This window comes from Aquarana catesbeiana, linkage group LG09 (genome assembly GCF_042186555.1).
Source record: "Aquarana catesbeiana isolate 2022-GZ linkage group LG09, ASM4218655v1, whole genome shotgun sequence".
Classification (NCBI taxonomy): domain Eukaryota; kingdom Metazoa; phylum Chordata; class Amphibia; order Anura; family Ranidae; genus Aquarana; species Aquarana catesbeiana.
This window is the reverse complement of record NC_133332.1, coordinates 98,672,884-98,685,552: the sequence shown is the minus strand read 5'-3', so window position 1 is coordinate 98,685,552 and position 12,669 is coordinate 98,672,884. Positions and strand designations below refer to the sequence as shown.

At 45.1% G+C, this 12,669-nt stretch overlaps 1 protein-coding gene across 2 annotated transcripts in view; it reads left to right on the top strand.

Annotated features, from left to right (window-relative positions):
• The window catches only part of CLASRP (CLK4 associating serine/arginine rich protein), a 66,359-nt gene that overhangs the window by 42,795 nt on the left and 10,895 nt on the right, over positions 1-12,669 (top strand). For both annotated transcript variants that reach the window (XR_012235990.1, XM_073599053.1), the window contains exons 17-18: positions 2,748-2,806; positions 3,500-3,546. Coding sequence is in view for 1 of the 2 variants with exons in the window: in XM_073599053.1 (XP_073455154.1) it covers positions 2,748-2,806; positions 3,500-3,546 (106 nt within the window). In the remaining variant the exon portion in view is untranslated. The remainder of the gene's footprint in view (positions 1-2,747; positions 2,807-3,499; positions 3,547-12,669) is intronic.

Below are 12,669 nucleotides of genomic sequence, written 5' to 3'. Positions count from 1 at the left end.
TACGCTCTCTCCAAGGTGCTGTCCTGAAAGGCTCGTAGAAATACCGTCACCGGTAAGTCTAACTAAGGTTTTTTCTTTGTTTCGGAGCTGCTTGGGTCCCTGGCGCTGAGTGGTGTACTTTTGGGCCCTTGTAAACACCTTTTTTACATTAACCCCTTCCCGCCGACCGAACGCATATATGCGTACTCGGCTTTCCGGGGTTATACCGGGATGATGCCCGCAGCTGCAGGCATCATCCCGGTACCGTTGTTTTCAGCGGGCGATCGGCTACCCGAGTATAACAACCGATGCGGCTAAAAGCCGCTCGGTTGTTATACCGGAGGAGCGGGAGGGGACATCCCGTCGCTATTACCGTTCCTCCCGTGCGATCGGGAGGCCCGGTGTCCGTTCCGCTACCTTCGGCGGCTGGGGGCGGACTGGAACGAAGCTGCGAGCGGCTTCGTTCCAGCCTCCTTCTTGTAAATGCGGAAGCGACGTCATGACGTCACTTCCCGTTTACTCGGCTGCCAATGGCGCAGAATTTAAAAAAGTACACAGTATTCAGAATCGCCGTTTTCGGCGATCTGAATACTTTGAAGTGTAAAGGAGGGATGGGGGGTCTTTTAGACCCCCCATCCCTCCATAAAGAGTACCTGTCACCACATATTACTGTCACAAGGGATGTTTACATTGCTTGTGACAGCAATAAAAGTAAAAAAAAAAAAAATTTTAAACACAATTTATAAAGTACAAAAATAAATAAAATAAATTAAAAAAAAAAAAAAAAAATTTTTTTTAAAGTGCCCCTGACCCCGCGAGCTCGCGCAGCGAAGAAAACGCATACGGAATTCGCGCCCGCATATGTAAACGGTGTTCAAACCACACATGTGAGGTATCGCCACGATCGTCAGAGCGAGAGCAATAATTCTAGCCCTAGACCTCCTCTGTAGCTCAAACCTGGTAACCGTAAAAAATTTTTAAAGCGTCGCCTATGGAAATTCAAAGGCACCGTAGTTCGTCGCCATTCCACGAGTGCGTGCAATTATAAAGGGTGACATGTTTGGTATCTATTTACTCGGCGTAACATCATCTTTCACATTATACAAAAAAATTGGGGTAACTTTACTGTTTGGATTTTTTTAAATTCATGAAAGTGTCACTTTTCCAAAAATTTGCGTTTAAAACACCACTGCACAAATACCGTGTGATAAAAAATATTGCAACAATCGTCATTTTATTCTCTAGATTCTCTGCTAAAAAAATATATATAATGTTTGGGGGTTCTAAGTAATTTTCTAGCAAAAAATACGGATTTTAACTTGTAAACACCAAATTTCAAAAATAGGCTTAGTCATGAAAGGGTTAAGCGATCAAACTGGTTTCCTTGTTGTTTCACAGCAATTCGAAACCAAGGATGGAACTAATGTACGAAAATTCTTTTTTGTTTCTGATCATGCACAGTCTTTCGTATCCTTCCTCTTCCTTTTTTTTTTTTTTTTTTTTTCTTCTCGAACGAAAACGGTACACATTTTAAACGAAAATCTTTCTGTTCACGTACAAGAATTTTGGAGTTTATTTTGTACATTTTTGTTAAGTCTGAATCCGATGTCGAAAGTTGTGTACACGCTATACGAATTGATATGGTTTGAAGCCAAAGATTAGTCGCAGATCGTAGATTTCTATTCTGTTCGCTCACTTTGCACTTTGTAAATTAATAAAAATAAACAATTTAAAATATATATATTTTTGAAAGCATTCTTGCTTTACAGCATTTCTTCACATCTGCCTAAAAAAATTTGCACAGTACTGTGTATATATAATAAAATCCTACTGGAGTTTCCCTGCAATACAAGACACCATATTCTTACCTCTACAGTGCTCTGAAGCCTCAGTCAGTCTACTTGGCATTTGTACTTTTGGAAGGATCTGATGCCCGTGTTCCTTGCTGTGTTTGGCACCATCCTGTTACTACAGGACACAACAGCGACATAAAGGTCAGAAGATAGAACCACACTGACACTTCTGGAAGTGACAAATGCTAGGACAGACTTTGGACTGCAGTGCTGGAATGGAGCAAAGGTATGAGACAGAGGCCACCAGAGATGAGCATACAATACTTCTGTTGCAGGTACCTTCCAATGATTGTTTTAGCCTTGCACCCTGTTAGGGGCCATTGATTTAGAAGTGGGAGAGTCCTTGAACCCATGAGTATCTAACAAAAACCAACATAGTGTTTATCCAAATGCCCTAAGGGTGCTGTTTGTATGCCATCACCTTGGATGTGATGTCAGCAGACTTGGAGGTGTCATTCTAGTAACACTAGTATTCCCCTTCACTCCACTCCTCCCTTGACGGCTATATAAGTTTATATTGTGTATATATAATATATGTTGGGAGGTAAGGTGGGGTTGGAGGATCTTTTAAATGTAAATAACGTATATAAAGTACATTGTGTGCACATATAACTTGTGATTTTTTTATTATTTTTTTTTTTTTATTATTATTATGATGAAATAGTCTGGGGACAGGCTTTCTTTCAGCATCAGAAACATAGCATCATTGTTTAATATGTCAGACCCCTTCATGCGCCCCTTTTTATGTAGCTATACCATACCTTCAGATGTGAGAAATTAGAATCACTTCTCTTTCTAAAGTTCTTACAGGCTGCAGTGTGTCAGAAGTACCACCTCCAAGTCAACTTGGTGCTAGTAAAACGAAAAACTAAAATGTTTCTGGTTAATAATTTTGTTTTTTGTTTTTTTTATTAGACAAGGCGGATAAGAAGGCAGCTCAAGAGAAGGTTATTCAACAGGAGCATGAACGCCAAGTATGTAGACGTTAAACTGTTTTTAGCGCAGCCAACCTTTTGAGATACCAGATTTGTTTTCTTCAAAGGGTCAGCCCTCTTAAAGCTGTATTTCATTTATACCTTTTTTAATACAATTTTAAACTAATCAACTGATACAGGCATACCCCAATTTTAAGTACACAGTGGGTTTTATTTACTAAAGCTGGAAGGTGCAAAATCAGGCTCATTTCTGCATAGAAACCAATGAACTTCCAGGTTTTATTACCAAAGCTTAATTGAACAAGCCGAGGTTAGAATCTCATTGGTTTCTATGCAGAAGTGAGGCTCATTTTGCACTTTCCAGCTTTAGTAAATAAACCCCATTGTGTACTTAAAAGTGGGGTATGCCTGGTATTCTATTAGATTTGCTGACTCTATTTTTGTCCATCATCCCTGCTACATGAATGGTGGTGTGTTCTATAACACAATAATAAAAAAATAAAAAAAAAAACACAGGGACAGTGTAACTCCTGGTTTGTTGCCATGTCTGGTTACAGATCAGAGATCTCCGTTTCGGAATTCTTAACTGTGAAGTCCTTAGGGAAAACAAAACCGATAGTAAGCAGGTATTGTACAGTAACAATGAAATACTGACGTATGTGGATGGACTGACCTAAGCGCAATACAGAATGCGTGGAAGATATTCCAACAACTTCTATTCCTTTCTTACAGGAGCGGGAAGACGAGCTACGAGCCATGGCACGAAAGATCCGCATGAAGTGAGTGAACTATGGTAGTTATGTGTAACTGTGCAAACAGTAGTAGGTTATATCCCAGTTTGTTTCGGTTACCTGTATTGGGAAAACACCAGATGAAATTCTTTATGCAGAATTAGGCATGTCGCCTACAGACCCTACTGTATCTCCACCACTGCATCCTTATTAGCTTTGTGCTACCAACTCACTCATTTCAGCTATTACTACCACATCCTGGGAATAACCGCCCTCTGTTCTCACCATGTGTACAAACTAGTATCCAGATACTAATAACTCTTATTTTAATTGCAGTGAAAGTAACCTGATTTTGCCATTTGTGTGTCCTTTTGTAGACCTACAGCCTTGCCCCATACAAACCAACTACAGACCTTCAACATAAAATATGATTCCTACAGTCTGCTACCTTGGTGCCCTCTGTACTGAAAACGCAGCCTATGCATATCTCCTTTACTAACAGCTTACATTCTTCCAGCATTTTTGATCTCTGTACTTTTGGCCTCAGATGGGACGAGAGTAGTAGAGCCAATTCTCAAGATAACAAGGCTTTTATCCAATAGTAATCACTGCTGTTTTAACCCGCAACTCCATTTATACTTGAACAATAAGAATACCCTTGTACTAGCTATACTATTCTTAAACAGGGGGCACCGTTCACATGCTCTGAGTCGTACAATGACCTGCGGGGACATTTTATCATTCTGCGCGGCCACTGGCAGGAGTAGGCAGTCACCTTTTGTGTCATTTATGCCCCGAATGTCTTCCAGATCCGCTTTGTAACTAAGGTATTTGCACCTTTTTTTTTGCACACCAAATTCTTAATTGTAGGTGGAGACTTCAACCTATCTCACTCTGCGGTTCTAGATCGCCATGTGGTGAACCCACAGGATATGCCTGCCCGAGCCTCTAGGGACTCAACTCTTCGGTCAACTTGACAAACAATATGCTCTTTTTGACCCCTGGCGACCGGCAGTATACGTTTTATTCCTCCCCTCATCGCATGCACAAGCGTATTGACTACCTCTTTGTTAATAATACCACACTGCGCATCATCAAGTTTGCGCAGATACTCCCAATCACCTGGTCCAATCATGCCCCCATCTTACTTACACTGGACTTAGGAGCCCCGAATTGCAAGCCCTGCCATTGGCAGCTGAATAACTTCCTATTGCAGCACCTCCCATCCAAAATAGAATTGGAGACCACACTGAAATTGTATTTTCTTGAAAAAGCACCCCTGAGGTTTCTATTTCCACCCTCTGGGAAGCCCATAAGGCAGTCCACCGGGGCCGCTGCATCGCACTCACCTCCACCATGAAAAAAGACGCTAGGGCTACCAATTTACAAACAAAGGGAACTTGGGGCCCTCGACATTCGGCTACAGGTATCTCCATCCCTACCCTTACTGGAAAAAAAAAATCACCCATCTCCGAACAACACTAAGCTGAAACAATTGTGCTACGACAAATAAGTAATAAAGCTCACTCCCTATTACCTAGAAAACTGTCTGACCACAGTCATACATCCACCCCACACCAAATTTAAAAATAGATCGGGCTGTATACTATCCCACTCCCGAGACATTGGCCATTCCTTAGAGGAGTTCTATTCAGCTTTATATAATAACACCCCCCCCCCCCCCTGATCTCACTGACCACATAGATCAATACCTGCAGCAGAGTGGAATCCCCCAACTGCAACCTTCGGACCTTCTTCCCCCTCAATGCACCCATCACTGAGGAGGAACTTGAGTCGACCATTAAAAATCTACCCACACGTAAATCTCCCTTACGAACACTACAAATCCTTTCTCCCCCTCTTGTTACATGTGTAAGCTTTTTAATGCTTTCCTTCAGCAGACCCCCATACCCTCAGATATGCAGAGATCCTTCCTCACTTTAATCCCGAAGCCAGATAAGGACCCCTCTCTCTGTGCTAGCTACAGGCCCAAAGTGCTCCCCAACTCCGATTTGAAAATCTTTACCAAGCTGCTCTGGATTCGCTTGAATGCGGTCTTCCCCTCCCTAATTCAAAGGATCTGGTGGGCTTTGTCCCTCTCCGTCAGGCGGGTGACAACACAAGGAGGGTCATAGACTTAATTGACGTGGCAAACAGGGATGGTCTAGGGTCCTTTTTAGTACTAAGCTTGGACGCGGAAAAAGCTTTTGACCGGCTTGGTTGGCCCTTCCTGTTTGCCTTGTTGCGCTATATGGGATTTCGCTATCTCACACCTTTTATGCTAACCCTACATCCCAAGTGAAGACCCCCTTCGCTCTATTCTCCTCCTACCCAGTCACTAATGGCATCCGTCAGGGGTGCCCGCCCTCACCCCTACTTACACTGTGATGAACCCTTGGCAGCAGCTATCCGTGGAAACCTAGACATTCAGGGTATAACTGTCAGGGGAAGGGAGTTTAAGCTGTTTCTGTTTGTGGACGACGACATACTTACCATGACTCAGGATTTCCTTACCTAATCTGCACGCTGAGCTAGACACCTAAAGATCCCTCTCGGGTTATAAAATTAATACGTCCAAATCGGAGGCCCTCCTGATCAGTATCCCTGATGTAGAAGTCCACCACCTGCAAACGAGTTTCCATTGTAACTGGAAGACCTCGGCCATCAAATATCTGAGGGTTCACCTTACACCGACATTCGCCACCCTATACCAAGCAAACTCCCCCCCCCCCCCCCCCCCTCTTTTTCGCTCTACACGGGAACTACTATAAAAATGGAAGTCCCACCACATATTCCTCTTGGGGCGTGTGGCTTCGGGACCATTCTCCCTAAACTCCTATACTTATTCCAAACACTGCCTTTTCCTGTCCCCTGTATGCACTTGAGAATACTCCAAGCGAATCTGATACGCTTTGTTTGGAACTATGAGACATAGGATTTTGCGTCCAGATCTGATGGGGAACTAGCGTTCCCTAACATTGTAAAATATTACCAAGCGACCCAACTGCGCGCTATAACCTTCCTTGTTCCCCTTGGTTCTTATAACAAGTGGACGGAGATTGAAAAAATATGGCTGGCACCCATACACCCGAACAGTTTGCTCTGGAACGCGAATGCAGAGGTGGACCCGGGTAGGCTCCTGGGATCCATGTCTGAAATCAGTTTGCGGTTTATCTCGTGACCATGGGCTCTGCAAAATCACTCCTAACTTTCTTTATCTGCAACCCCAGGCTGCCTGCTGATCTCACCCACCAGGTGTCCACTTTGGACACTTGGTAGACCCTAGAACTCGTAAGCTACTAACACTTGCTGAACTTCAGAATAAATCTGAGTTACCTGGCAAGGTGTTCTATGGATACTTGCAAATATGCCACTATGCCCAAACCATTGCTCCAAATTTACAGTTTTCAGCGCCTTCCCTTTTCAAGCGCATAATCTTGGAGGGATTCACACGACTGGGCCTGATCTGACGTATATCAGTTACTCAATGCTTATTCTATGCCAAACCAGGGTAAACATGCCTATATGCTCCATTGGGAAAAGATACTAGGTTAAGAGATGACTTGGCAGGCAATCTGGACCCTGGTGGCTAAGAGCTCCTTTTGCACGCTTTACAAAGAAAATGCCTATAAAATCCTTTACTTTTGGTACTTAACTCCAGACGTGCTCCACGCCATCTATCCGTCTAGCTCTGACCGATGCTGGCGATGGCAAAGGGATGCAGGTACTCTTTACCATATCTAATGGAGTTGCCCCCTGATAGTGCCCTTTTGGCATTGGACATTGAACCTGTTGTCCCGCCTATTTGAGGTGCCGGTTCCTTTAACGCCAACATTTTTTCTGCTAGGTGTAACACCGCTACAAATTCCAAAACCGCACAAGAAACTACTCGGACACATCCTTACTGCTGCATGCTGTCTGGTTGCCCTCAACTGGAAGTGGAGCTCCCCGCCTTCCCAAGACGCTCTGTACGCCAGAATAAAAGACGTGGAGCTAATGGAGAAATCTACTGCTAGAATACAGGATAGGCTGGAAATACATAAGGTCTGGGAGCTGTGGCATCTTCGGGAGGACCCCTCTTGAGCTGATGGATGAGCTAATGTGCTATTTCCCTATCATTCTTTTATTCCCTCTTTTTCCCCAAATACTTTTTTTTTTTTTTTTTTTTTTTTTTTTTTTCTACCCTTCTTTTTCCTCTTTTCTCACACTCTTTCCTTTACTTTATAAGCTTATATCTCAGCTGTGACAAACTTCATAGGTTACCCAACAGTTCATGGTACGATCTAGCACGAAGATTGTACCAATTGTTACTACATTGCTTGAACTTGCTGTACTCATGTTTCAGTATTACTTGGAGCTTACTTTTTTCTTATTCTCTGCTGAGATGACGAATAAAAACTTATTTGAAGAATACCCTTGTACAGTTAACAAAATTGATGCTTGTTGAAGCCAAAGCAGCATTTAAGAAATTATGACAAGCTTTTTTTCCCAAGGCGTCTTTCAGGACAGCACCTGAGACAGCGACTCCACCCACCGGAACAGGAAACACCCTCTTCCTCCAAACTTTAAAGGGAGGCGCCTCCCCACCATACCTCAGTTTTTGTTTCCTCCGGCCTGGAGGGAACATCTTTTGAGGGGGAGTCAGGTTCTCTCAGGTGCTCCTGGGAGACGGGGCTTCCTTTCTTTTTTTCCTCCTTCAGGGACCCGCTGTCCTCCCGGCCTACCCAAGCCTCGGCAATGGTAGCAAACGGGCTCCTCTTCCCCTCCTGGTGCTCGGTGAGAGCCGTAGACCCGGTGATCCGCGCGGTCATAGGGCGGCGGTGCGCGTGCGCCGCCGCCATGTTTTTTGGCCGGCAGGCGCGGCGGAAGTGACAGGGCGGGGTCGCTGGGTCAGCAGAAGCGTCATTTCCGGCGTGGATGCAAGGGGGGAGGAGGGAGGACAGGAACTGGCGCCTACTTCCGCTTCCGGTCCGGTGCAGATGCACTATGGGAGTCCGGAAGCGGCTTATAAAGCCACAAGTGAGGAGCTGCACACCAGAGATGGAGGACTCAGCGTCTGCAGCGGTGGGGACAGGCACAGGCGCCAGTAAAGCTCAGGTAGGAGCAGCAGTTTAAGTCTGCCTTTCTTCCTTTTCCTGGGTTTGGTCTATTTTCTTTTTTCTTACCCCCTAGTGGCAAGGGGCCTGTCTGGGCACTAGAGGCTGACTGGTTTCTTCTTAGTGCACCTGTGGGTGATTCTTGTGTAGCTGAGACCGGGTCTCACTAAAAGGTCCCCTGGTTTTTTTCCCTTTTTTGTTTTTTCTCTCACAGGCTAAAAGCTCTGACCCAAAAAAGAGATGTCCTTCTTGCAGGGCCAAAATGGGAGAAAATTGGAAAAAAGTCTTATGCAGTACATGCATCACTTCTTTAGTTAAGGAGGAATCAGCTTCGGTTTGTGATGATCTGGTTGCCTCTGTAAAGAAGGAACTATACGCCACGATTCAGACTTTTCGTGACTCTTTAGTTAATCCAGCTGCTAGTCAGCCATCCACTTCTGAGGCTTCCCAGGGTTCTATTTCTTTCCCCATGGTAGAAGCTTTACCTGAAGGCCCCTCTATCAGGGAAGAGCAGTCCCCTACTCCTTCCGTTAAAGATTCGGAGGAGGGGGGTGAGGAAGCGGAGGTGGCTCCTTCCAAATTTAAGCTTTCCCTAGAGGAGGTAGACGGACTCCTTAAGGCTATCCATGTTACACTTGCCTTAAGTGAGGAAAAGAAGGAGTTATCTCTTCATGACCGCATGTATGCAGGGTTAAATGAGCCTAAGGGGCGAACATTTCCGGTTCATTCGGTCATTTCTGACGCCATTACTAAGGAATGGCAAGATCCAGAGAAAAAGCCCTTTTTTTCCAGAGCCCACAAAAGGCGATTCCCTTTTGAGGAGGACCCTTCTGCGGTGTGGAATAAGGTGCCCAGGTTGGATGCGGCCTTTTCACAGGTCTCAAGATCCACAGACCTGTCTTTTGGAGACATGGGTGTTCTAAGGGATCCAATGGACAAACGCATGGATCTTTTGCTCAAGAGATCATGGCAATCAATCATGAGCAATTTAAAACCAGCAATGGCCACAACCTGTGTAGCCAGGAATCTGGAATACTGGGTGAACCAACTTAGATCTCATATAGTGGCAGATTCCCCCAAGCAGGAGATCTTAGATTCCTTTCCTACCCTGATTTCTGCGGTTGCTTATATTGCTGATGCTTCGGCTGAAGCTATCAAAATGTCAGCTAGGTCTGCAGCTTTAGCAAATGCTGCGAGAAGAGCTTTATGGCTAAAAACCTGGCCAGGTGATACAGCTTCAAAGAGTAAACTTTGTGGTATTCCCTTTTCAGGTGACCTTTCTTTTTGGCCCATATCTAGATAATATCCTAGACAGAACTGCCGATAAGAAGAAGTCCTTTCCGGTCAAAAAGGAAAAAGCAGACCCCAAAACGTCTTTTTCGACCTCAAAAAACTCAACAGCAGGAAAATAAGTTTCAGGGCAGGAGAAAAAATTGGTCCGCGCAAAAGGCGAAGGGCAAAGGCGGAATTCTCTTCCGTCCTCCTTCACAGGCCGAAAACTCACTATGACTCATCTCTGCGGGTCGTCGGAAGATTACGAGAGTTTCTTCCGCAGTGGTCAGTGATAACTACAAATCAGTTTATTCTGACCACTCTCTCGCAGGGTTATACTCTCGAGTTTTCCAGAAGCCCCCCCAAGAAGGTTTCTGGTAACAAATGCTCCTCGAGATCCAATAAGGGCCCTGGCCATGAAATCCTCTCTGGAGGAACTGATGCAACAGGGTGTAGTAATCCCGGTGCCACCAGAGGAATGGCACGAGGGTTTCTATTCACATGTCTTCCTGGTAAAAAAACCAACAGGAAGATTTCGTTTAATTCTAAATTTAAAGCCACTAAACAGAGCCATCAAATACAGAAGGTTCAAGATGGACTCAATTTTCACCGCCAGAAATCTTCTGACTCCAGGTTGTTTCATGGCGTCAGTGGATCTAAAGGATGCATACCTGCATATTCCAATCTCATCCCAGTCCCAGAGGTTTCTCAGGTTGGCGGTAAGGTTGGAAGGCAGAATTCAGCATCTGCAATTCAGAGCCCTCCCCTTCGGGCTATCATCCGCACCCCGAATTTTTACCAAAGTAATGGCAGAAGCCCTAGCTCCGCTGCGTCTTCAGGGAATCGCAGTAATTCCTTACTTGGACGATCTGCTATTTTTCGCCCCCTCAAGAGAGGAGTTGAGGAGCAATTTAAGCAGAGCATGCAGCCATCTGGAGTCTCTAGGTTGGATCCTAAATCTCCAAAAATCTTCCCTGGAACCATCTCAGGAGATTCGGTTTCAAGGGTATATAATAAATTCGGTAAGCCAAAGAATTTTTCTTCCTTCAGAGAAGAAAGGAAAAATCCAGGATACAGTGTCTTTTTTGCAGACCAACCAGCAGCTGACGGTAAGGTTGGTCATGTCAGCCCTGGGTGTTCTGACTTCGTCAATGCCAGCTGTTCAGTGGGCAAGACTGCACTTCAGACATCTGCAGGTTTTTCTTCTGAGATCTTGGGATCACAATTTGGAATCCCTAGATTCAGAGGTAAGAGTTCCAACCCAAGTGAAGAGGTCACTATGGTGGTGGAAAAGGCAGGATATCCTATCGGAGGGGTTAGTCTGGGCCTTTCCAATCGGAAAAAGGCTGACAACCGATGCCAGTTCCTGGGGTTGGGGAGCCCACCTAGAAAAGGGTTTCACTCAGGAAAACTGGTCCAGGAAAGAGGCGACCAAGTCCTCAAACTGGAGAGAGCTCAAGGCGATCGACTTGGCTCTGAAGTAATTTGCTCAGGGGCTTCGGGCCCAGCATGTTCAAATACTAACAGACAATGCCACGGCCGTGGCTTACATAAACAGGCAGGGAGGTACAAGGAGCAAATCGCTGCAAGTACTAGCCATGAGCATTCTCCGTTGGGCAGAAGGACACCTGCTGTCTTTATCAGCAGTCCATCTAAGGGGATCCCTGAACGGGGTAGCGGATTTCCTGAGCAGAAACCCCATTCGGGAAGCAGAATGGTCGCTGAACCCAGAGGTTTTCGCCATGATTGTCGAGAAGTGGGGGCTGCCAGAGGTGGACCTGTTCCCCTCCAAAGGAGAATGCCTTGGTTCCGCAATTTTTTTCCCTAAGCAATCACGACGGGTCACTAGGAACAGATGCCTTGGCGTATCCATGGAGATTCCATCTCTGCTACGCTTTCCCCCCATTCCAGTTAATTCCCTTAGTATTAAGAAAGATTCAAGGGGAAACAGTACCGGTTATCCTAATCACGCCTTTTTGGCCAAGAAGGGCTTGGTTTTCAACCGTTCTGAAAATGGCGGTCAGGCCTTGTTGGCATCTGCCCCTCAGGCACGATTTACTATTTCAGGGGCCAGTAAATCACCCAGAGGTAGCCACTTTGGCGCTCACAGCCTGGTATCTGAAGAGCAGCTCTTAAGGAGCAAAGGTTTTTCCAACCGGTTAATCTCTACGCTATTATCCAGTAGGAAAAGGGTGACTAGAAATATCTATTCCAAGGTCTGGAAGGTTTACATTACATGGTGTAATTCATCTGACCATGACCCAGGGAGTCTTGTTTCCATTCTGGAATTTTTACAGGTTGGTGCTGACAAGGGACTAGCAGTTAGTACCTTGAAGGTGCAGGTAGCTGCGATAGCAGTGTTCCTAGAAAAATCGGTGGCCTCAGATCCGTTGGTAACCAGATTTTTCAGATCCCTTACGAGATCCAGACCAGCACCACTTAAGTTGTTTCCAAAATGGGATCTGTCGATAGTCCTCCAGGCTCTAACAAGGAGTCCTTTTGAACCTTTGGAAGAAGCGCCACTCAGATATCTCACTTTTAAGTCTGTGTTTCTGATTGCCATGGTCTCTGCACGCAAGATCAGTGAGCTTAATGCTTTATCAGTTAAGGAACCCTATTTATCTATCTTCCCAGATAGGGTTATACTTAGAACAGATCAGAAATTCTTACCAAAGGTAGCTTCAGTACAAAATCGTGTTCAGGACATTGTACTTCCGACCTTCTGCCCCAACCCAGTAGGGGAGAAGGAGACTTGTTTTCACATGTTGGATGTTAGAAGAGTTTTGTTATGTTACTTGGAAAG